General features: G+C 34.4%; 1 protein-coding gene across 2 annotated transcripts in view; it reads left to right on the top strand.

Moving 5' to 3' along the window:
- Positions 1 to 26,186, top strand: part of LOC140142088 (carbohydrate sulfotransferase 14-like) — a 35,609-nt gene extending 9,423 nt beyond the window's left edge. For both annotated transcript variants that reach the window (XM_072164044.1, XM_072164043.1), the window contains exons 3-4: positions 590 to 657; positions 22,285 to 26,186. In XM_072164044.1, coding sequence (XP_072020145.1) covers positions 590 to 657; positions 22,285 to 23,235 — 1,019 coding nt within the window. In that variant the 3' untranslated portion in view covers positions 23,236 to 26,186. The remainder of the gene's footprint in view (positions 1 to 589; positions 658 to 22,284) is intronic.
- Positions 26,187 to 26,570: the final 384 nt, after the last annotated feature.

The following is a 26,570-nucleotide window of genomic DNA, read 5'->3' as shown; positions in this document are numbered from 1 at the left end:
CCAGAGGTTTCCAGTGGTCAAAATATCTCAATTTTTTTTGTATTGTCACTACTTACTACACTGTAAAAGTCATAGAACACTTGACACTAGTGTTCTGTCTCTGTTTCCAAGATTAGTTATGAAAAGATGTCTGCATATCCATACTAAAATTTGCCTTAAATAGTGTCTCCTTACCTAGCACTATCACAAAATGGAAACATTGTTAACATTAATATTTGATTTTGAAAAATAAGACAACATTTTCAAAACTTTCAAAACACATTTCTTTGTTTCATTTGAACACTGGTGTTCTTGTAGTTTGAACACTGATGTTCTGAAATATTTAAGAACAACTTATTACATATGTGTCATATGTTCAACTGTATCTTATGAACACGTCTCATGTGTTAACACCAGTGTTCTCTAAATAAGTTAAACACGTGTCATGATCATGTGTTAAAAACCGTTACATTAATGAACGCGTTCCATGTGTTCTGGCTAATTTACAGTGTAGAGGTCAGAAAATGAAAGCCATTAGTGACCAGACATGTTTTGTTTTTAAAAAATATTAATTTTTCTCTTGACATCAGCTTTTCTTCTCTACTTTCAGAATGTGCAACCCACAAATCCAATGAAGCTACTGGTTATGTTCCACAGAAGCACACAAGATTAAAAACGGTAAGAAAGATGTTCAAGAAGCATCATTAAAAGCAATCGCTGGTGTTTGAAGGTTAGATAAATCAGCTTACAATGATTATGAGCAAGACTACCACGTCAAAATGCAACATATATAGGTGTTACCTTAGTTATAGATGCATGTTAAATACGTTCATAAAACCGTAAATCCTGGGCATTTCAAGAGGATCCAATGTTGCATTTGAAGAAGCAGGCTTGTCAATGAACACAATAACCTGATGGGTACAAATCATTTTGGTACAGCTTGTATACTTTCAAAAACCAGGGGGAGATGAGAGAATTAAATGCCCAAATTTGTCATTATATAGGGCTCCAGTTATTGACAGAACATATAAGCTAGCGTTACTGGGTAGATATGTATTCATATTCTAGGTTACTAGTTTATCATGTTCAAGAATAGGGACCAAGTTTCATTTGGCCCCAGAATTTGGCAGTAAATTGGCAAATTGGCTGTAGAGAAATATGCCCAGCCTTATCACTTGGTGAACAATTGGTCACCAATAAGCCTGTTATAATCAAAGAGCTTTTAAATAGAAATAGAGTCGCAATAGATTATATAATCTTTTGTTCGTTTGATGCCGATTAGAAGTTGCGACAGGCTATTCATAAAAGTGGTACCATTGTTTCGAATAAAGGGGTTCCGCCATTAAATTGGTCACTGATCCGGCATCATATTAACGCTCTACACAACAGGCGAGTATCAATAAGTGACCACAATACAGTCATGTGTAAGGGCAGTCATGTGTAAAGTGGTACCATTGTATCCACGTATCCCAATGTGTGCTTGTGTGGGTCTGAGGTCTATAAGGAGGCTTTAGCTGTCGATGCAATCATCTTTACCACCCACCTGACTGTAGGCGCTTCATTTAAATAAATTGAATGCTCTTGCTGATCGATTAAACATTAGAATGTATGAAGGCTGCCATTTCCTATATATTACACTATAATGGTAATCGCTATACGTATACATGTAAGTATAAGTATAGGCCTATAAAGGTTGTTTTTAAGAAATTTCCATTTAATTTTAAGTCTTGGGAGGTGAGGAGGGAGGAAGAGGGGAGGAGGGGATATGGAGATTGAGAGAGGGCTGGAGGAAGGGAGAAATGAAAAGATATAATAAAGACAAGTAGATAAATAGAAATATAAGGAAAACGATGGGAATGAGAGAGGGAGGGTGAGAGGGGACAAGGAGAGCGAGGGGGTGATATAAAGTGTAGGCCTAGGAAAGAATACGTACAGAGAAGGGAAAAGAAAGGAATGATGAATACATTTAATAATAATTATTAGGCCTATATAATAACTAAACACATAACAGCACTGGGCAGCCATTCGATGATGTCAATGCCTTTATTCGTTACGTAATTAAAACGCCCAGTCAGATGTATTTCACACCTGTCAAACACAAGTCACCCAATTTCGAAAACTGGAGGTTGAATGTACAAACTCATGAATATTGATTGGCAACATTTTCCAATATGTCAGCGCTCTAATCGGAAACAATAGAACAATAGACCCTGCAGAGCGTTGGTTATAATCATGTGATGGCTAGAATCCAACAGTAAACATGATTAAAAAAAGGCTAAAATTTTCACATTGTACAATCTCATTACAAGATTAAATGGGGGTAAATAACAGTCCTCGTCATGTGGGACAGGATTAGAAAAAGGTATACAAACATGGGTATGAGATATTAGGCATTATTTCCTAGCCTCTTAACCACATGGTTGGTGGGCTACAATAGTTATTCAAGACATATTATGGTATGTAAGGGATAAGCTGTGCACATGAGATGTGGGTGCAAGTGCTATTAAAGTTCACTCCTTGAACATGTTGAACAAAAAAACTAACTGATATCAAAATAGCATCGATACAGCGCTAGCGACCTCTGATGGCGAGTTGACTAAACTCAGGAAACTCTACATCCTTATCAAATACTCTCTTGTTTTATAATAAGCACAATCTCTAAATGTTTGATGTATTGCTTTCTGGCCTTTCTATATGGAAATATATAATCCATGAAAACTGAAGTTAATTCCTCGGAGATGTCAGCTATCAAAAGAAAGACGTAAACACACCAATCATATTGATAATATGCCGTCATGCTTTATCTGTTAGCCTCTGCGGACTGCAAATGTAATTAACAATTTGACAGGAGAGTGGAGAGTGATTTTAAGCAATTAGGAGTATAACTGCATACTAAAAAATTGACATTACAACCTCTTACGTGCTTCTGACAAGATATATAAAGAGGGGAGGAATCTATATATAAAAAAAAACCCAATAATACTCTGTACAACAGAGTATACGAAATACGCGAAGGATGTACGAGGGGGTATCAAAAAGTTTTAGAAATCGCCCAGAATTGAAAAAGCTATATCAATGAAATTTTGTCAGTGCAATCACGGGTCCTTATGTACACTATGATGCAAAAATGGTCTCATACGAATGTTTACTTTTTTTACAGGCGCTAGATGTCAGTACCTGCCTATGTAACCGCATCACCAGCAAAATGGAGAAAATTGAGGCATGTAGCATGATTAAGTTCCATTTTAGGGTTACAGTGCCCAAAAATCTGTGATGAAATAAAATTCATTTTCCAAAAAGTAACAGTGACAATATCACAATCACCACCGAAGATAACTTTCATTTCATCATCGAGTTTTCTAGGCACTGCAACCCTTCAAATGCAGGATCTTAAATAACACTGCTTGCCTCAATTTTCTCAATCTTGCAGTTTATGCACAGTAACTGGGGCAGCAGGTTATTAGCATCTAGCGTCGCCTGTAAAAAAAGTAAACATACTTATGAGACAATTTTTGCACCATAGTGTACATAAGGACCGGAGATTGCACTGACAAAATGTCATTGATATAGCTCTTTCACTTCTGGGCAATTTCTAAAACTTTTTGATACCCCCTCGTATATTTATAAATGATGTGCTCTTGAACAAAATGTAATAAAAGAGTAAAGTTTATCATCATGGTGTGCAAGGCATGTGATAAATGCGTCCCGATCAATCAAATTAGTAAGCTACCATGTCAATATTTAGATATTTCACTTTACATGATAACAAGAAATGTCTTTAAAAAGACAACGCCATGGATGCAGATCAACTTCATAACTTTGAATTGCAAGTACTTGGAATGCTAGTAAATTTGAATGTTTGGCACAACTATCCGGGTGTGAAATATTGACATTTATTGGTAAATACACCACCAATGACATTCTAGGAAATACTCAAAATTTTCATGTTGAAAGCTGAATTGAAAAATGTGTGCGAAATAGGTCTACATTTTTATTTTAACTACATTCAATTTATATTTACCATCATACTGTTGTTAGATGAACGGTAGGCCTATGTATATAGAAACGCTATTACTGAACTTAACAACTGGTAAACATATTAGGCCCCTACATAATTATTAAAAGCTTTAAAGATGTGGGTATTGTTATGCAGCTGCGATCGGTGTATGTTGGTATTTAATCGGCCATCCCAAGATTTTACATGTTATTTATCTACAAGGTATGGGTACCATAATTATGGAAAACGCACTTGGCATCAATTGCGATAGGCCTACTCAGTGCTTTTTGCCAGTTTTTGCCCGGTTTAAACCGGCAAAAATAGCAAAAACTCACATATAGTCACTCAAATGTTAAAAAGTAACACAGAAAGCTCATAAACAGTATAGCTTTTAATGAATCATTCAACATATTTTTTTGTCTCATCAAGTCCTAACTTAAGGGATCTAAAATGAGCGTTTATTGCGTTTCGACAGTATTTTTTGTGGGACATGAGAGCACCTCGGACCTATCCAATTGCATTCTGAATACGAAGCATGTCTTTCTGATATCAAATAATTTTCATTTTTGAAAATCACAATATAATACAAATTTTATGACAAATTATAAAAATTTGATATTTTTCAAATTTTGATATATAACAGTACTCGAAGTAAATTATATAAATGTAATGATATATTCTTAAAGTGTATGTAGCAGGGAGGAAAAGCCGACGGTCAATTGAAAATGTTGACCTTTCATATTGAAGATATGGATTTTATTAAACAAAAAGACCTAATTTTTTTGGTGTTTTGGGAAAAAAATCCATATCTTCAATACGAAGAGTCAAAATTTTCAATTGATCGTCAACTTTTCATCCACCTACATACACTTTAAAAATACAATCATCAGATTTATAAAGTTTACTTCAAGTACTGCAAATATCAAAAATATCAATGTTTAATGATTTGCCGTAAAATGTGTATTAAATTGCGAATTTCAAAAATTCAACATTATTTGATATCAGAATGACATTCTTCGTATTCAAATGCAATTCGATATGTCTGATGTGCTCTGATGTCCCAAAATAAATACTGTCCAAACGTTCATACCCCAGCCCTTAAGTTAAAATGAAAAAGTTTTGAATTTGATATATGCCACATTTCGGTTCAATGCACTTAAGTAATGAAATCGCATGCCTTTAATTTCTTAATAATTATGTTACTTATAATTACACTCAGGAAATTATTTTTGTAATTTAATAATTTGTTTTGAGATGAAAAAACTGAACTATAAATCACTTTTTTAGTTTTTGCCATTTTTGCCGGCAAAACTGGCAATATTTTTTTTTGCCAAGCGGTTAAAACCGTGGTTTTTTCCACCTGCGTCATTAACCTGCGAACCCTGAATTAAAAGCAATTCATTTTAAGGGGGTGGGATTTTAAGGAGCGTTTGGGACAGTGTTTTTTGTGGGACACGAGAGCACATCAGACATATCGAATTGCATTCTGAATACGAATAATGTCTTTCTGATATCAAATAATGTGGATTTTTTTTTAAATCCGCGATATAATACACATACACATTTTGTGGCAAATGATTAAAAATTGATATTTTTGATATTTAACAGTCATCGAAGTAAACTTTATAAATCTAATGATATGTACTTAAAGTGTATGTAGCTGGGATGAAAAGCCGACGATCAATTGAAAATTGTGACCTTTCGTATTGAAGATATGAATCCCCTCACCTCCCCCAAAAAAAAACACACCAAAAAAATAAGTCTTTTTGGACTTCGAGGACTGTTATATATCAAAAATTTTAAAAATATCCAATTTTATAATTTTGTAAATTTGTATTACGGTATATGGCGAATTTCAAAAAATCAAAATTATTTGATATCAGAAGTGCATTCTTCGTATGCAGAATGCAATTCGATATGTTTGATGTGCTCTCATGTCCCACAAAAAATACTGTCAGACCAGACAGAGCCCTTAATGTAAGTGTGTGTGACAATTTAAATATAATTTGTGGGAGAACTTTCCAACATAAGCAGGGATTTAGGTTTAAACTTTGGATGCGTGGGGAAGGGATTCTTTCCTTTTAGTTAGCTGTGCAGATTAGGGGAAAGCGACCAAAAATCCTGGTTTCACATTTAAGAAAACTTATACAACAAACCATATTTAATCAGTCAATTAAAATGGACCTTTTGTGAATTTTCCCTTCAAATAGGGGTTGATATTCAACGTTTTTACATAAAAAAGTTGACATTTTCTTTCGGATTTTCATGGGGGAGGGGTGGGGTGCGTCTAGCACACCTGTGGCTACAGCTTTGGACACAATATATGTAGTAATAGTCGAAAACTACGGCACTGTTAGAACACGTGTTAAAATTTTAAACAACACGGATTTCCAGGTGAACCACACAATTTCTGATAACGTGGGTTAAAAAGTTTAAACTTGTTGATTAACATTTTAACCTGGGTTAAATAGTTTAAACTTGTTGAACCACACAATTGATGGATAAATGTTTAACCAACAAGTTTAAACTTCTGATAACATTAAAAGTTTAAACTTGTTGGTTAACATTTTAACCTGGGTTAAAAAGTTTAAACTTGTTGAACCACATAATTGATGGATAAAATGTTTACCCAACAAGTTTAAACTTTTGATAACGTAGGTTAAAAAGTTTAAACTTGTTGGTTAATATTTTAACCAACATTATTGTTTGGTTCACCGTGTGATCCGTGTTGGTTAAAAATTTTAATCCGTGATGTAGGTTATATATATAACCGCCATGCGAAATATATAGAAATATTAAATGTTTATTGTTTTTTAACTATGGGTACCCGGGATCTGGAAAAAGCACTTCGCTTTGCTTTGTTATATCAATATCAGTCATAAATCGCACGCGACAAATCACAAATTCTATTGGAAAAATAATACTGCCTATCGCATTTATCACATTTTTATGCAATCATTTTCCCTTCAAATAGGGGTTGATATTCAACGTTTTTACATAAAAAAGTGGACATTTTCTTTCGGATTTTCATGGGGGATGGGTGGGGTGCGTCTAGCACCCCTGTGGCTACAGCTTTGGACACAATATATGTAGTAATAGTCGAAAACTACGGCACTGTTTTAGAACACGTGTTAAAATTTTAAACAACACGGATTTCCAGGTGAACCACACAATTGTTGGATAAAATGTTTAACCAACAACTTCTGATAACGTGGGTTAAAAAGTTTAAACTTGTTGGTTAACATTTTAACCTGTGTTAAAAAGTTTAAACTTGTTGAACCACACAATTGATGGATAAATGTTTAATCAACAAGTTTAAACTTCTGATAACATAAAACGTTTAAACTTGTTGGTTAACATTTTAACCTGGGTTAAAAAGTTTAAACTTATTGAACCACATAATTGATGGATAAAATGTTTAACCAACAAGTGTAAACTTCTGATAATGTGGGTTAAAAAGTTTAAACTTGTTGGTTAACATTTTAACCTGGGTTAAAAAGTTTAAACTTGTCGAACCACACAATTGATGGATACAATGTTTACCCAACAAGTTTAAACTTTTGATAACGTGGGTTTAAAAGTTTAAACTTGTTGGTTAACATTTTAACCTGGGTTAAAAAGTTTAAACTTGCTGAATGACAAAATTGATGGATAAAGTGTTTAACCAACAAGTGTAAACTTCTGATAATGTAGGTTAAAAAGTTTAAACTTGTTGGTTAATATTTTAACCAACATTATTGTTTGGTTCACCGTGTGATCCGTGTTGGTTAAAAATTTTAATCCGTGATGTAGGTTATATATATAACCGCCATGCGAAATATATAGAAATATTAAATGTTTCTTGTTTTTTAACTATGGGTACCCGGGATCTGGAAAAAGCACTTCGCTTTGCTTTGTTATATCAATATCAGTCATAAATCGCACGCGACAAATCACAAATTCTATTGGAAAAATAATACTGCCTATCACATTTATCACATTTTTATGCGATCATGCAATTATGCGCGAATGTCAAAAGTGGCCCAGCTAGTTTTCTGGTTTAGTTAATATACGGTAGTGTAACTTGAGACGGAACTACATAGTAAAGAAACAAAGTAAAGTTTTTCTGTTATTAGCCAAGATGTTACTGATTTCACTGCATATAACATTGTTGCCATGATCTCTTTTATTTTATTCCAAAAAGTGAAATTGCAATTGGATAATTTTGTTCCATTGTTACAGTCTGAATAGTTGCGATACAAGTATGAACCATTGTCACATACCAGGTGGTTATATAATTCCACATCGAAGGCATCGCCCTATAGCTTCATACGCATATCTCGCATACTTCCGTAGGCTAGGATCTTATACGCAGATCCGGATTTCTTTTAACTTTAAACATTTGACATGTTCATTCAATCCATCAAACAGCCTAAATACTCAATCGAATTAGAGGAATAGACAAAAATACCTAATGTAGGAAAACCTAAAGTTGAATATTTTATGCATCAAGTAGGATCATGATGTCATTGTTTCTTATTATAATGTTTCTAGGAATCAAAGCCATATTTAATTTATTTGCATCAGATCTGTGAATTTCAAATTTGTATTGAACAAAACGTGTGCGTGCTTTATATTATCCTTGCCTTTTCTAGAACGTCCACGATGACGATCTCGAATGGTTTATCGGACAAATTGCAGTAATTTCCACAATTATTATCCTCATTAATAATAAATGATATTAAAACTTAGTAATGTATAGCGCATTGCATCACAAAAACGACCTCAAGGCGCTTTACCGAAAAAAAACCCGTTACAATGGAATATGAAAGATCATCTAAATTATACATCAGTCTTGCATACATCATTTACATATCATGTAAAACAAATTCACTATCTCTCTTGTATAGAAATGTTTTCCAGATAATCATAAACATGTCATAACTAAATTTACTATACATCCCAGCAAACACAAAATGTTTTTAAAAACGTATTATAAACGCGTTTTGGTTATGGTCAAAACGTTTTAATAACCGGGTTATATAACGGTCATGAAAATGTTTTGAAAACGTTCTATATGAAAAAACGACAATTAACACAATAACAACATTTTAAAAATATTATCAAAATGTTATTGCAATTTTGGGAAATATTTTCGCAAGATTTTGTGTCAGAAATTTTCTATGAAGTTAAAAAAAAATCTGAATGTTTATATTAAAGCGTGTTTGTACATGTAATACCCATTTGTAACTTTCATTGTGTAATGTTGGGGACTGTTATTGTCTTCTTGTACATTGAGCACCTCCCCGTTGGTGGATTTTGGCGCATTTATACAAAATGTCATTAAATACAGGGTGTCCCAGAAAACATTACCGGGCGAACAAATGTGAACGTAAGTCGAGAAATAGACATCAGAATCCAAAAATCTAAACATCAGCGTGTAGCCCAACTTATTCTGCATCTCATACGCCAATTTCGCTGGAATCGGGTGACTGATCGCGAAGAAATGAGCGATTACATAACGCACGTGTCAATTCACTTCATTCCAAGTTTGAAAGAAAGATCATAATGCACACTAGTTGTTAACTGTCAGTGGGCTCCATATTTTCTTCTGTGAAATCCTCGTTCTTTTTAAACAATCTGTTTCTTGCAAAACATTTAATTAGGTTTTGTTCAAATTTGAAAACCTGCACGATATTGAAAATGAAAGCTTGCATGTAAGATGATGCTCGGTACTTGTAAATATATAGTTTTCGTTAATGTTGCATAAAGAATTATTGCATAAAGAATTCCAGCTGGCTTAAAAATTTCTCACACACATTAATGTTTTTGGAATATTTCTAAGAAATTGTAATGCAAAGTTTAAATCTTTTAAAACTTTAACAGGAATGATGTTGCATGGTATCAAAAATCACACGTAAAGCTGTAAGCACTTGATCATTGTCATTCTTGTCTCAAATGTTGTTTGGAAAGTTAAAATATAACATATTTGCACAACATGAAGAATTGAAGTTGGAAAGCTTCCAATTGCAGAAATCAACGTTTTACGGACAAACTGTTGGATTCATCTTCAATGAAAGCATGAATGACATAACACATGCAGTCCGATTATAAAATAGATAATATGGTCTAAATTTAATGAGATACACACACTTTAGGCAGCGGTGAGCGAGTATGAAAAAAGCGTCTGTTGATCAAACTTGGAATGAACTGAATTGATGCACACTTTATGTAATCGTTCATTTCTTCGCAACCAGTCAACCGAATCAAATAAAATTTTCGTATGTGATGCACAACAAAATAAGCTATGCGCTACATTTTAAATTTTTTGATTCTAATGTCTATTTGTGTGACCCTTAAGGGTATCCGTAGGGAGAACACTTTGTTTTACGGCCAGGTCTGGCCATGTGCATGTTTGTTCGCAGTCTACAGGTGTAACTAGGTTGTTGTATATTCTATAATTTTCCTGGTGTGTTAACTGTGATTACATCTAGACACCAGTTTATTTTTTATTTGAACGGGACCCTAATTTAATGAGAAAAACGCCGAAAAAGAGAGGCCCGGCAAAAGCCGATCTGCAGACAATTTTGTAGCTACAGACAGCTCGTATTCCATATAACAACTACGGAAACCAATCAGTGCCAGAAGTGTTGATTTATATTTCATCCACTTAGGTTTGGCTTAACCCACTAAAAGGTAAAACTTTAAGGCTGATCATTTTAATTATAAATGTAGTGTGTGTGTAAAAGTATATTTCTCAAAATGGAGGAGAGCGCCTATGACTATTGTCCGTTCTGTCTACATGGTCTATGATAATTATTTTCTTACCGAAATATATTCACTTAACACAGACCACGGTTGCCAAACAAATGAGGGCAAACCGCGGGTCAAATCATTGAAAAGTCGCCCAATATTTTTTTATCAACCGTTGGTTTCTATGAGATAAAAAACTACCAGAAGTCGCGTAAGCCAATGTTGAGAAGTCATGCAATATTTTTCTTAACCATCAATTGGTGTCTATAGGACAGGAAATTGTCGCGAGGAAAATCTTCAAAACTCATCCTATTGACCTAGGCCTATTACATCGCGGGTTTGGCAACCCTGCAATATATACAGTTATATAACATCGCACCGCATTGTGAGGTGAACGAACTGAATGTTGACATTGTATTCAGGATTTAAAACAAGAACTGTCTTTAACCAGACAATGCGGTTGGTATAAAACATAGCGTGTGATATCATGATATCAACTTCAAAATCTAAAAACAAAAGTAAAGAAATAATTTAGGGCGAAATAAATAAACAGCGTACAGCAGGTGCTATCTTGTCAATAATGATAAGAGGAACATGAAAAAACCAGCAGAGAGCATGCACCCCAGTAAAGAGTTAAATAAAGCAAGGAAAAATCATAATGTGCAGAAGGCCTACTTTTCGGATGATATTCACAGAAACAAAAATAAAGAACTAAAGATCTAAAAACAAAAGTAAAGAAAATGAGGGCGAAATAAATAAACAGCGTACAGCATGTGATGACTTGTCAATAACGATAAGAGGAGCATGTACCTCAATAAAAAGAGTTTAAATACAACAAGGAAAATCATAATGTGTAGAGGCCTACTTTTCGGATGATATTCACTGAAACAGAAAAAAAAAGAAATAAGTTTAAAGAATTATATATTTTAAGATTAGATAATGAACAATCATACATAAAAATGTGACAGGTGTCTGATGATATTTATACACTTCGAGCAAAAAATAAAGAACTACTTAACACGCGACATAAATAAATAGCCATATTTTATGAACGAACTGAATGTTGACATTGCGGACCAGGATTTGAAACAAGAACTGTTTTCAAAAAGAAAACGCGGTTGGTATAAAAACATAGCGTGTGCTATCATGATATAAACTTCAAAATCTAAAAACACAAGTAAAGAAATAATTTAGGGCGAAATAAATAAACAGCATACAGCAGGTGCTATCTTGTCAATAATGATAAGAGGAACATGAAAAAAACCAGCAGAGAGCATGCACCCCAGTAAAGAGTTAAATAAAGCAAGGCAAAATCATAATGTGCAGGAGGCCTACTTTTCGGATGATATTCACAGAAACAAAATAAAGAACTACGTTAGTACGTTTAAAAAATTATATAATTTGAAATTAAATAATGCAAAATCATACATAAAAAATGTGACATGTGTCTGATGATAATTATACACTTCGACCAAAAATTAAAAAAATACTTAACACGCGACATAAATAAACAGCCATCTATCAAGAATGACAAGAGGAACATGAAAAAAACCACCTAATATATGAGAGCATGCACCCCAATAAAGAATTGCTTTAAAATAAAACAATGAAAAATCATGACATGTGAAATGTATGTTGATACACTTATAAATAATACTCAAGGGTGAAATAAAAAACACCTTATCTACCGATATTTCCACAGTTAAACATACTCAGTGATCACTTGTACTAAAACAAAAATAAAGAAATACTTCACAAATGATAAGAGGAACACATAAAAAATAAATCAGCGAGCATGTCCCAAAAAAAATTAGTAAAAGATAAAATAATGATAAAACGTACAAGAAGGGCAAAATATTTGTCGCAAAAACGTATTAAATGCTCATTTGCTCTAAGATATTTAATGTTTGCAATTTACTCCTAGTTTATCATTTATTTATTATTTATCTAGGCTTATGTATCTTTTATTTATTTATCTATTAATTTATCTATTTATCAATTTATTTCAATATCATTATTATTAAGTGCCTATTTATAATGATATTTAAATCTATCAACATTATGCTTACGTCATCCAGGAGTTATTATCCCACTTGAAATCGCCATATAAACACAAATTAATAAAGAAATACCCAATGGGTGAAATAAAAAGCATGATCTATCTTTTCAAGAATGAGAAGAGGATATAAAAATATAACAGAGCATGTCCTATAAACATGATAAAGAATTATTTAAAATCGTACAAATGTGAAACATGTAATATGACATTATACTTAAGGGATCTGGAATGAGCGTTTTGAGCGTTTCGACAGTATTTTTGTGGGAAATGAGAGCACATCAGACATATCGAATTGCATTCTGAATACGAAGAATGTCTTTCTCATATCAAATAATTTTCATTTATTGAAATTCACGATATAATGCAAATTTTATGACAAATTATTAAAATTTGATATTTTTCAAATTTTTGATATATAACAGTCCTCGAAGTAAATTTTATAAATCTAATGACATATTCTTAAAGTGTATGTAGCTGGGAGGAAAAGCCGACGATCAATTGAAAATTTGACCTTTCATATTGAAGATATGGATTTTATTTCCCAAAAAGACCTATTTATTTTGGGGGGGGGGGAAATCCATATCTTCAATACGAAAGGTCAACATTTTCAATTGATCGTCGACCTTTCCTCCCAGCTACATATGGTCGAATCCAACGAAAAGTGTACACGGCATGTTCAGGGCCATAACTTAAAAGTATTAATCAATTGGCATTCATTTTTGTATTGTGTTTATTCGCCTTGATCATACGCTTCGCGCCATATATAATAAGACCCCTTCTGTGAAAAACTTAGACACAGAGACCCCAAAACATGCTATTTTTACCCATTTTTTCAAAATATTTCTTAAAGTATTTTTAAAAACGTCTAAATCAGTTATGAAAAGAAGTCATTGGATTGAATCTAAATTGATTTCCTGAAAGGCGTGTATTCAAAGATTGCCTGTTCAATTTTTCACATATTTGTACATAATTATGAATTTTTGTGATCATTTTTGAGTGGTATTTTTTACATTACCTACGAATACAATTTTTCATAGCACTCGATATATCTTTAAAAAATGGAAATCACTAATAAATGCGCAATTGATACAAGCTTTGATATGTCCAATACTGAAATGCATTGCATACAGGCATCTTTATTATTGTGTTTAGCTGCCAGAAATTCTAAATGGCACAAAGGTAGGTTTGGTAAAAAAATATGCATTACCTCCGAATACATGTTAAAAGCTGTGTCATTTCCACAAAGTGAGAGAATAGTAAACAATATTTAAGCAATAGGTGCAGGGTAATACACTCTTTATTTCTACCAAGTTTCAATAGCCTGCGTTTAAATATTTCTGAGATGTCAACAATAAAAGCAAGTATTCGTAGGTAAATTTCGGTAACCGAATGTTACCTACGAATACAATTTGACATCATGACAGTATTGTGAAACACCGCCATTCATGCCAATGCCCATATTGGTACATAACGAAGGCCTGTATGTTTGCTATCAAATCATATGTCAATGAAAGTTGCGAATTCACATACATACCCACCATGCAAAACTGAATACGGCTTAATTATTGAAAAATATGTACTGAAATAGACGACGGTCTGCTCATTTGAAAGAAAAATCAGATTCAAAGAAGATTAGAAGGGATAAATACTTGGATTTGTCAACTGTCATGTGTGCTTCATTTTAAATGTTTACCGACCTTCTGGTGTCTGAGTAATTTGTGTCCAAATTGATTTATTCGAAGGTAACTTTTGACGTTTTCGCTAAGGTTACCTACGAATACCATGGAAAAAACGACTGTTCTCATTGTCTCATGATCTAGACAACATAATGATGGACCCTGGTATAAAGCTAATTGTAGTTGCCCTCAAACGAAAGGCCACAAGATGTAACTGACCATAAGATGGACTTCACAAGTCTGCAATAACGGTTTTAAGCGAGTTGTGTGCAATTAAGCAAATCAAAGTCACTTTAGTGCCTTTGTTTCTTACTTCAATACTCTTTCAACCGCTGTGAACCGACATTATTAATACATGATAGGGTCTAAAGTATCAATAAACGCACATAAAGAAAATGATACATTCAAAGTGCTTTATAAAATGAAGTTTTGATTGGGATATCCACCAAAAGTCTAATTCTTACCTACAAATACTGAAATGTTACTTACGAATACAGCATAATACATGACATGTGTAATGAAGTGTCGCTACCAATGGAAATTAATTGTCAAAAACTTTAAGCGGTACCCCAGGACACTATTATTACCCATATACGGATTCATTCAACAATTATTTATTATGTAAAATTGCTGATTAACTACTTGTATATCAAAATGAAGTGGTCAAAATCTTGCTAAAAGCATCAAAAAAATTTTGATCTAAGGTAATAGCATTTATTCATTTGGACGTACCATCTGAAAGAGATCTAAAACTACCATTTTATTAATTCATTACCATAATAGCAAACTTTAAACCTCTAAACTCAATATAGATATTGTTAAATCGCTCATGTTACCTACGAATACCCGGGTTTTTTCACCTTTTCATTGTATAAAGCGTTAGGTATATGCTTATAATTTCTAATATTCTTGAAAACATATATCCTACTCGTTCTTATACAATGTGTAAATTGATTCATACTCATTTGATAAATAAAATACAGAAACTGACCTAAACTTCATTTTCAAAAATAAACTAGCATAAATTGACTAAGATCATATTGATCGCGTTATAAAAATATAAACAAATATTTTCTGGTTGAGCTAGCATTTTCCTGACACCCTGTGGTCTACATTACACGAAAAAAGCGTTAATGGGAATATTCCATTTGTTTTAGGTTGATTAGTATTGCGATAGTGAAAGCATCCTAGTGGTATTCGTAGGTAACATTGGGTTTTGATATCACATTTACTATCACACGTCCTGGATTTATTTTTCAAGATTAGTAATGGCACTTTTGGTTCCTATAACTTAGGCCAATATGTCATCAATCAATGGGCAAAAAAAAAAAATTGTGGAGACATTTTTATTTCGGACTTTTATTTTTGGCCCGTGGACACTTTTGGTTGGATTCGACCATATACTTAAAGAATGTATCATTAAATGTATAAAATTTACTTCGAGGACTGTTATATATCAAAAATATCAATTTTTAATGATTTGTCATAAAATGTGTATTACATTGCGAATTTCAAAAAATCAAAATTTGATATCAGGACATTCTTAGTATTCAGAATGCAATTCGATATGTCTGATGTGCTCTAATGTCCCACAATAAATACTGTCCAAACGTTCATACCCCAGCCCTTAACATAAAACAAAATAAAACGGTCATGATAATATGACATTAAGGGCGAACACCACTAATGAAGCGTCTTGGTTGAAATGCACGTGAAAATTAATGTCCTTCTTTGCTCAATTTGAGGCCTTTTTGGCTCTCATAGTTGCCTATGTACCCCGTTACATTTTATTAAGAAACAAGGTAGTATAGTTTCTCTCCATTGATTTTGCAATAGCGTCTCCAGGAGGGGGCTCAGAGGGCTTTCAGATTTATGCGGTGGGGGGGGCTTAATGGCTAAAATCGCCAAAACCGCCTGATTTTACATATCCCTCTAGCGTTGGTTGTCAGTAGATTGCAGTCACTCCTCATCAAGTGTTGACAAAGACAACAGTGGTTGTTGAAACGTACACAGTAAGTGCATTTTCTTGGATCAGATACTACGAACTCTGGTTTACTAGTTTACTCTACCGATCATGATGAATTTGTTCAATCAATAACGATATCTGGGGACCAATCACAAGCCAGATTCATTTAAAGATGCATTACATCATGACCAATTTTAGTTAGGCCAGAAATTGGCCTAACTCTCCATAGAATCCCGTGTTAAAAAGTTATCCGCAATCCAAAGTCAGTAGTCCACTTGGGAAGCTAACAAACAGAGGGCGTACGGTGACTGAAAAGATTAGATGTGAAAATCTATCAATTGTGCACAAATAATAATCAGAGTTTTAAGCTTAAATGCAATAGCCAGAAGCACAATTGGCAAGTGGAGTACGGAGAAGTCTAGCTACACCCTGGAAGGGAAAAAACAGTATTTGAAACGAGGAAATGTGCAATATGACTTAATGTAATACATTAGAAAAGGCTTAAAAGGCAACTATTAGGCCCTGATTCATATTTAATCATCATTTAGGCCTGTAAATTAGATTGTCTGTGTAAATTTAGCAGGATCCGACTTTTTATGACGACTTTCAAAATGTGTTACATTTCAGAAACACCAAGCTGTTTGTGAGGTGGCGTTAGCTGTATGGGTTATAGGTTGAACTTTTACAATATTTCTGGAAAAAAATCCTGAAATCCATATATTAATTTTTACAATGGATGTCGTCAGCTGACCTTCTGCGTGCAGAAAAGGGAAGTTTTGAAGAACTGAGTTGTTTTCCCGGCCCCTGTCTGTACAGAAAGTCAGTGGGGGTTATTTACTGGTGTGCACCCTAAAAGGCCCTTGTCATAACCAATGGTGGCGGCATGATTTTTCCCGTGCATGAGGGTTTAGGGAAAATTAAATTATATGTCTAAACTTGAGGTTGCATGTGTAAAACATGGTCTTTTTTTTTTAACGCATGTTTGGGGTATTGAAATGATATTTTTTGGCTTGCACAATCATGGTAAAGATCCATGTCATACATAAGAGATTATAGGACATACAATACTTGGTAGGCCTAATGATAATGCGTAAACTTTGTAGGGCCTACCTGTTAGGGAACTGAAATCAGACTGAAAACACAAACGTCATTCGAGGCTCTGTCTCAGTCACCAGTTGCATTTACAAGGCCCTTGTTATAACCAGTGGTGGCGGATGATTTTTTTGGGGGGGAAGGGTCACACAAGGTTCTGAACAGAAACGTCACATACGGACCAACCCACACTACCGAGAACCGCGAATGCCGAGAACCGCGAAAGCCGAGAACCGCTCTAGTTCTCGACTTACGTTCAATTTTATTTGCTCGGTAATTTTTTCTGGGACACCCTGTATGAATATTATTAAGTATTGCTATACATTCAACATTAGATTTAATGTGATCCCGCAACTGAGTGGATAATTTAACAGACATGATGGTAAACGACTTACAGCATTAAAGAGCTCTAAATTGCAGATTTATTTCAGATTTGAGCGTAATATTATACACCACTGCATGTACCTGAAACAAGTAGTTGCATTTCCCTGGTATCAAATTCAGAAATACGAAGCAAAAATCACAGTATTCTACCTCTTTACCGGGAAGTTGCTCCGTGCCCATGAAAGTCATTATGTATTTTGGGGATATTCTGCAGGATATTGCGATTTCCTCGCAACCGAGTGTTCAAAAATATGCTTTTTATCAAATTAACATGATAATATGCGTTCTATTTGCAATTGATGTGTATAAATGAAAGAATATTTTTTACCTGATGAAATGCGTAGGATACAGGACGGAACTTTCTGAAATTGTGGAATAAATTATGTAAATATCCGTACAAACCAGGCCACATACAATTTATGTTTGGGTTTTGTCTGAGGGATTTTCATGAATTGGGGAGAGAGGGGTATGTTTTCTTTTTTTTTCAATGTATAATGTGCATTGTAAGCAGTTTTCGGTCTATCCAACAGGAAAATCCCTGTTTTTTTTTTTTTTGCTTTTTGTTTTTTCAAATGTAAGATTTTGAGGGATAACACCCTGGATTACCACTTGAAAGTGATCCTTGTTCTCTAATTAACTTATATATCTGTGTACAGTTTTCCTAAAGCATTCCAAAATCTTAAACTGTTTGAAAAAATCTATACAACAAAAATAATTTACTTTCATTTTGACGCATCGTCAGCCGTGACGGCGCATAGTAAAATAATATTGATATATTTTGCTGAAATTAGTAAATTTGATTTTATGCACTTTAAAAATGTGGGAAACTCTAGGATTTTGTTGCAGTGAGTCCCGATAATGGAAAATGTTACATTTATAATTTATATACCATATATGTGTCAAAAAGTGACTTATTATACGCCATATTTTAAATAGATCGGGTTTTATAACCTTGGTTTTAATATAAATATATGGAAATATTATCCGTGTTAAATGTACCAGCATCGCACTGCTCGGTGTTCATATTGCTAATTAAAAAATAAAAATAAATGCGAAACGAAATGAGCCCATCCTTGGAAAAACGTAAACTTGCCACTGCAAATCTACACTCTAAAATTTTTGGACGCCTGATAAAACCTTTTTAAACATCTTTTTTGTAACAGTTCGTGAACACCATAATATGTTCCACTATTGAACACTGGTGTTCCAAATATGAACGGCAGTGTTCAAGGTTGTGTTCTATTTTTTTTTTGGTTCCACTATTGAACACTGGATTTTCAAACCTAGAACACCACCTTGAACACTGCCGTTCATATTTGGAACACCAGTATACAATAGTGGAACATATTATAATGTTCAAGAACTGTTACACAAAAGGTGTTTAAGAAGGTGTTATCAGGTATCCAAACATTTTAGAGTGTACCTCCGTATGGAAAGGGTTTCTCGATAAAGGCTAAAAAAGAAAACAAGTTTGTTTCCTGTTTAGGCCGCGCGCGTGTCATATTTTTCTCATACATTTTGTTAAGCAATATAGGATATCAGTAAATATCCTATGAAAATCAAAACTATCAATATTCACACATAAATCTACTCTGCACCGATTTGACGATAAATATAAGTAATTGATGCATATGTTACACATTAAGGGTTGACTAAATATTTTTGGTCGAGGCAGCCAAAAAGATCGATTTTCATTATCTAAATTAATATATTATTGAAAAATAACACCTTGATGTTTTGCATAAGTTCATTTTACAAATCATATACTTTGAAAACTTGCTTGATTTATTGTTGCTAATGAGTTATGTACATTTTACAAAAGTGATGTTGTTTCAGCCCTCTTTATAACATAACTCAAGAACCACAGGATCTACAAAAGTATATCTGCGATATTTGAATTCTTCTACACGATCGCTATGAAATGATCAATGCAATTTTTGCTAAAGCTCACTATCATTCGCAAGATGCTGTGAACTACCAAATCGGAACAGTTTAAAATAAACTACGCAAAAAAAGTTTCTTTATGGTTAGGAAATTTACCCACTATATTAAAATCTAGCGACCCATTTTGTACGTTTGCTAAATAATCGCATGCGGGAGATTGTCCTGTGCATTTTGACACCTCAATCACTACCCTACGACACTCCTGAGAAAAGATATGACTGTTTAAATAACACGAGGTCCATAAATGAAAATTGCAAAGAAGCCTATTCAATGGTTTTAGAGCTGATTCACTGATCCAAGAGGGTTTCATTATTCCCGCCTTTTCAATTTTAATTTAAAGCATTTTAATTGATGCATGTTGGATAATCCTTTGCTTATCGTGCAGATGAATGATCAAAGACAAAGGTGAGTGGGTACTAATACATTTACGTTTTGAGAAATGGACTTGGAAAAGGGATTCAAAACAGTTCATGATTACAGCTGCATTTCTGGAAGCAGAAGGAATTGAGACACTTGAGTGACCCTCCAGAAGCCCTGATCTTAACCCCTTGGAGAACCTTTGGGATCAGCACAGACGAGTCAACAAGAAGATAAAGGCAGATTCAACTCTGGTGGGATTGCGTCGCATCGTTATCAACGAGTGGAACGGGGTTGAGCAAGGGGTAACATTCGGACGCCTCATTGCATTAGGAGTATGAGACGCCGCGTGGCTGCTGTAAGGGAAGCCAACGGTGGACACACAAAGTATTGAAAGACTGGTAAAGAAAGAGATTAATCTCAAGTGAAGTTGGAAGCGGCAGTATGATGCCTGAAATGTGCTCAGCAATTAAACAAAAAATGTTATCTGCATGTTTGTTGTTTTTTGTGTTCTTTTATGCTGAAAACTTGAAGGCCTTTTTGCAATTTTCATTTATCGACCTCGTGTTACTTAAACATTCATATCTTTTCTTAGGAGTGTCGTAGAGTAGTGATTGAGGTGTCAAAATGCGCAGGACAATCACCCGCATGCGATTATTTAGCAAACGTACAACATTAGTCGCTAGATTTTAATAGTGGGTAAATTTCCTAACCATAAAGAAACTTTTTTTGCGTAGTGTAGTAGTTACCAACCTAATAAGAGAGTATTTTCTCGAGCGCTTAATTAATGCTCATAAAATAATATCCTGACTCTGAAAAAAAAAAGGAATTTTCCGGGCACCTGCAAGTATATATGATTTTTTGTAGTAATATGTTGTCAATGCAGTCGTCAGCTGCGTTTTGTTGTTAATTAAAGAATGCTCGATGTTTGATAAAGTTAAATACCGTAGAATTCCGTCTAGAAGCATACATGCCTCTAAACGAGGTTTTTTTTAACGAAAGATATGAAAGGCCAATACCCTTCTCAAAAACATTGCAATAGATTGGTCTTACAAATATACATGTTTGTACAGCCGCCTTTATCAGTAATATAATTGTTCAAACTCCAAATAACGTTTTTGTTGAGAGTGTCTGCCTCTTGTCTCTTGTGTCAAAAAAACCTCGTTTAGAGGCATATATATGCTTGTAGACGGAATTTTACGGTATATTTGCCCGGTCGTTTCTCTGCATGTGTCTCAAATAATCACGTAGAGTAACAATTAATGAACTAATATTGACCTAAAATCATGGTTTTGAAGAAATTTATTTTAGCGTAGGCTATATATAGTTGGCTTAATCTCACTGTGGTCTCACTGTCTTGCCGTTTGTGTAAGCGGCTACGTAGCCTGACCAATCAATGTAGATCTCAACAAGCTTGATAATTATTTGGAAGGAACTATTCTATTCAAAATGTAACAGTCTCGGATTACATGGATTAGGAGAGCTATTATAAAAAAAATGTTGGTATTAATCTGTGGAGTGAAGGGCAAGGTGGTTTTAGCTCCAAGTGTTTACCCAGAGATGGAACAACACGCTTTCTTAAAAGAACAAAATTGAGCTAACATTAAGTAAGGCAAAAACTGCCAAAGTTTCTGAAGAGTTGCAGTTCTTCGCTATAATTGTAAATTTTAAATACATATTATTCTTAAAATCAATGTTAAGATTGCTATACTAGAATTGGTAAATATTTAAACTTGACAATTGATTGTTCCGTTTTTTGTTTTGAAATTCCGAAACTGTTTAATCAATGTCCCCAAATGTTAGGTTTTTTGGCACCACTGGCGTAAGTAGGATTTTTGTCATGAGAAGGGGGACAAGTCTATTATTTAAGATCACTCTCATCGTGTGGCGTGATAAGACGGGCTTTGGTATTTAATGCAAGAAAATCTCAACCTCTTTTGTTCCAGATTTGCTGGATAGGGCCGGGGGCACTCGAAAGTGACGTACCTATGCCTACCGGCGTACGACACTATGTGTAAATTTGCACAGTATATATAGTATCGATGTAATGAATTTCATCGCATTATTAATTATTATTCATTTATTTTTTATTTTTCAGCGGCAACATACATTACGAACGGACAAATTAGTGCACACCCAAGCAGAAATCCAAAGACAACGGCAACAAGATATCGAAGATGCCTGCAAAACTTATTATAGCTACACACCAAAGCAAAAAGTACTTGAAAAACCGCCTTATGAAATCATTGTTGATGACCACCATCAAATAGCGTATTGCGCCATTCCAAAGATTGCTAGTACTAGTTGGAAACGTGTGTGGGCCGTTCTGACTGGATTGGCCAATTCTACCGACAAATTCTCGCAACAGGTGATTAACAGTGCTGTGTCCAAAACACAGATGCGTCATCTGTCTATGTACCCGCCAAAATTGGTTGCGCACATTCTCGCAAACTACACCAAATTCATGTTTGCCCGCCATCCACTTTCCCGCGTTTTGTCAGCTTTTCGAAACAAATTGGCGCCGGATTCGACTTTTATCTTGCGTGATAAATGGCAAACTTATCTAGGGAGTTATATAATCAGCAAATACCGACTAGATGATTTGAGGTATAGAGATGTGAATTACACATTAGAACATTATGATTTAACATTCACAGAATTCGTACAATATTTGACTAATATGACTGAAGCAAGAGCCTTTAATCATCACTGGATGGAGATGTACGCTCAGTGTCTTCCATGTGAGATACAATATGATTTCATTGGAAAATATGAAACTCTTTCAGCTGATGCCAAATATATTTTAAAAATGCTCAATCTGGAAAATATTGTGGAGTTCCCTTCTCTTCAAGGGAGTAGCCCTACGAACAGTTCTACTACAGATACGCTTTTATCGTACTATTCTGAAGTACCTTGGGAATATGTTGAGAAACTGTTAGTCAGATACAACCTAGATATAAGGCTATTTGGATATGGACCGTATCCAACTCCAAAACACGACTTTCTTCAATGGTTGAAAAGAACTGCGGAAATTCATTTAGACCTATGACAAAGATGTTTGGACAATTTTCATAACTTAGTTGGATTTGATTGTGGAACAATGTAAGATATCAAGCAAAAAGAATAATGGGATGCTGAAAACTGTATACAGATAAATAAGTTAATTAGAGAACACGGATCACTTTCGAGACTTTTTGGAGTACTTTAGGGGCGGGGTTTTCCCTCAGAATCTCACGTTTGAAAATAGAAAAGAAAAAAGGCTTCCTCATTTCCTCGAGAACAGTTGGAAAAGATTTAAAAAAAACTGCTAACAATGGTTATTTTACATTGAAGAAAGCAAACACGCATCTCTTCTTCATCAATTCATGAAAATCCTTCGAACATCGCACGAGAACCAAAATATTAATTTTAAGTGCCTAAATCTGGGTTGTACGGATATTTACATAATTCGTCCCACAATTTCAGAAAGTTCCGTCCTGAATCCTACGCATTTCATCCAGCGTTTGAAATAAGGCGCCTCCTTGCGTCAAATACCCGTAAAAGTAGGCACGGACCCGCAAATTTCCTACAGTACGGGTCCGCGTGACCCGTAAAAATTGAACCCGGCAAAAAGCAGAAAATCCTAGTTTTGTTCTTCCACTGGAAAATCTGGTTCACATACATGACATAATACACCCAGCACCCTTAGTAACCTTTCATTTTAGTTTCCCATCAAGTTTTCAACCCGGGTTTTCAAATTTCAAAGGTAAGGGTCCGGGGTCAGACCCTTCAAAATTGGTGTGGACCCTTGCAATTTCAAAGGCAAGGGTCCGGAGGACCCTTGGAAATTTTATCTTATTTCAAGGCCCGATTTCATCAGGTGAGCACACCTTGCTTACTATACATCAAGGGAAACAAATTCTTTCATTAGACATCAATTGGGCTATTCCAGAAAATAGGTGCACACCCCCTATAGAGGAGTAAATTTTCAATCAAAGAAATGTCCGGATTTCCAAATCTGCTTTCTGAAAACGACTGGAATTCCAGTTGCCAATATTACTGGAAAAAGCTTGGAAATCCAATCAAATGAAGGAAAAATCACGGAAATGTTGAAAATTAGTTCTCAAATTGAGGATTTCTGATTTTGAACTATTTTTCTGCCGGATTTTTTTGCCTTTGGGCACTTTAAAAGTCTGGATTTCCAACAGTCACGACTGGACAAAAAGTCCGGATATCCGAACTCCTCTATAGGGGGTGTGCATCTATTTTCTGGAATAGCCCATTGCAAATGGAACGCATATTTACATGTTAATTTGATAAAAAGCATAATTTCGAACACTCGGTTGCAAGGGAATCACAATATCCCGTAGAATACCCCAAAAATACATAATGAATTTCATGCACACGGAGTAACTTCCCGATAAGAGGTGGAATACAGTGATTTTTGCTCCGTTATTCTGAATTTGATACCAGGGAAATGCAACTTCTTGTTTCAGGTACATGCAGTGGTGTATAATATTACGCTCAAATCTGAAATAAATGAGCTCTTTAATGCTGTAAGTCGTTTGCTAACATGTCTGTTAAATTATCCACTCAGTTACGGGATCACCTTTTATCTAATGTTAAATGTGTAGCAACTATAATGATATTTAATGACATTTTGGATAAATACGCCAAAATCCACCTGTGGGTGAGGTGCTTAATGTGCAGGGGACAATAACCCTAACAGTAGCAAACATTATAGACGTGCAAAGTTACACATTTATATTGCAAAATAATAAAGAAAACAAAGTTAATACGTCGGGTTATATAAAGTGTATAATATAACATTATATTATAACGTTTTAATAACATAAAAATATTTTTGAACACTCTATATAAAAATCCTAGTTGACAAAATGTTTTGCGAAAATATTTGTCAAAATATTTTACAATAACATTTCGATAACATTTTTGAAATGTTGTTATCATGGTTATAGTGGGTTTTTTTTCATATAAAACGTTTTCATGACCTCTATATAACCCGACATTTAAATCATTTTGATCATAACCAAAACGCGTTGTAACGTTTTACTGAAAAAGATTTTGTGTTTGCTGAGATGTATAAATGTTTAGTTATGATGTTTGGAAAATTATTAGGAAAATATTTCTACAAGAGAGAGTTACAGAGTACATTTGTTTTACATGACATGTAAATGTTAAGACTGATGTATTTAGAAGGTTTTCCATAATTCCATTGTAACGGTTTTTATTCTGGTAAAGCGCCTTAAAGTCGTTTTAGTGATGTAATGCGCTATACTAAGTTTTAAATATCATCTATTATTAATGAGGATAATAATTGTGGAAATTACTGAAGGAATAAAATATAAGTATAATCTACGCCTCTATGATAACATTAATTTGTGTGGTTTGTCTGATAAACCAGTTTTGAGATTGCGGACCCGAATACATTCTAGAAACGGCAAGGATAATGTAAAGCACGCACGGGTTTTGTTCTATAAAAATGTTAAATCCACAGATTCTCATTCAAATATGACTTCGATTCCCAACACTATAATAAGAAAACAATGACGTCATGTTCCTACTTGCTTCATAAAACATTCAACTTTACGTTTTAAAACACTGAAAATAAGATGCAGCTTCCTACATTTCTTCTGGTATTTTTGTCTATTCCTCTAATTCGATTGAGTATTAATAGAAGCTGGTTGATGGATTGAATGAACATGTTATGTTTAAAATTAAAAGAAATCCGGCTTAGCGTATAAGATCCTAGCCTACGGAAGTATGCGAGATATGCTTATGAAGCTATATGGCGATGCCTTCGACGTGGAATTATGTAACCACCTGGTATGTGATAATGATTCATACTTGTATCGCAAAGTTTCAAAAATAAGGGCCAATTATATGCCTACACGATGATTTTGGTGCAGATTGTCTTTACCATGTTTACTGCATCACACAGCGACAACGCCAGGTAAATAATTGTACTAACAGACAGGGAAACTAAATCAATACACATGTGTCTATTATCACGCCGCCGGTGACATTATTCATAGAGTTGATCAAACAATAAGAATCCTACATTGTTGAGGGGACAATAAAATGTCTCACCGTCTCTATAGAATTCTTGAACGATTAATTAAACCACATGGTGGCAATGAGATAATTTGAAGTAACCGCTCTCGCTCTTGTCCTTTTCAGGCGGGTTAGGGGAATTGGGCAGCCGAGTTGGTCACTAGCGTATAGTGTCGCGTCGTGTATCTGCTATTTGATATTCAGACGATAGATCTTTTGATACCGGCGTAGAAAATGATGAATATCTCCCGTCATTTTTGCTTTCTATAAAAACCAATTGTAAGGCTTGCACTTGAATATGTGTTGAAAAAACATGATAGTTGTAAGCGT

This window comes from Amphiura filiformis, chromosome 20 (genome assembly GCF_039555335.1).
Source record: "Amphiura filiformis chromosome 20, Afil_fr2py, whole genome shotgun sequence".
NCBI lineage: Eukaryota > Metazoa > Echinodermata > Ophiuroidea > Amphilepidida > Amphiuridae > Amphiura > Amphiura filiformis.
Note: the sequence above shows the minus strand (reverse complement) of the source record. Positions and strands in the feature narration are given on the sequence as shown.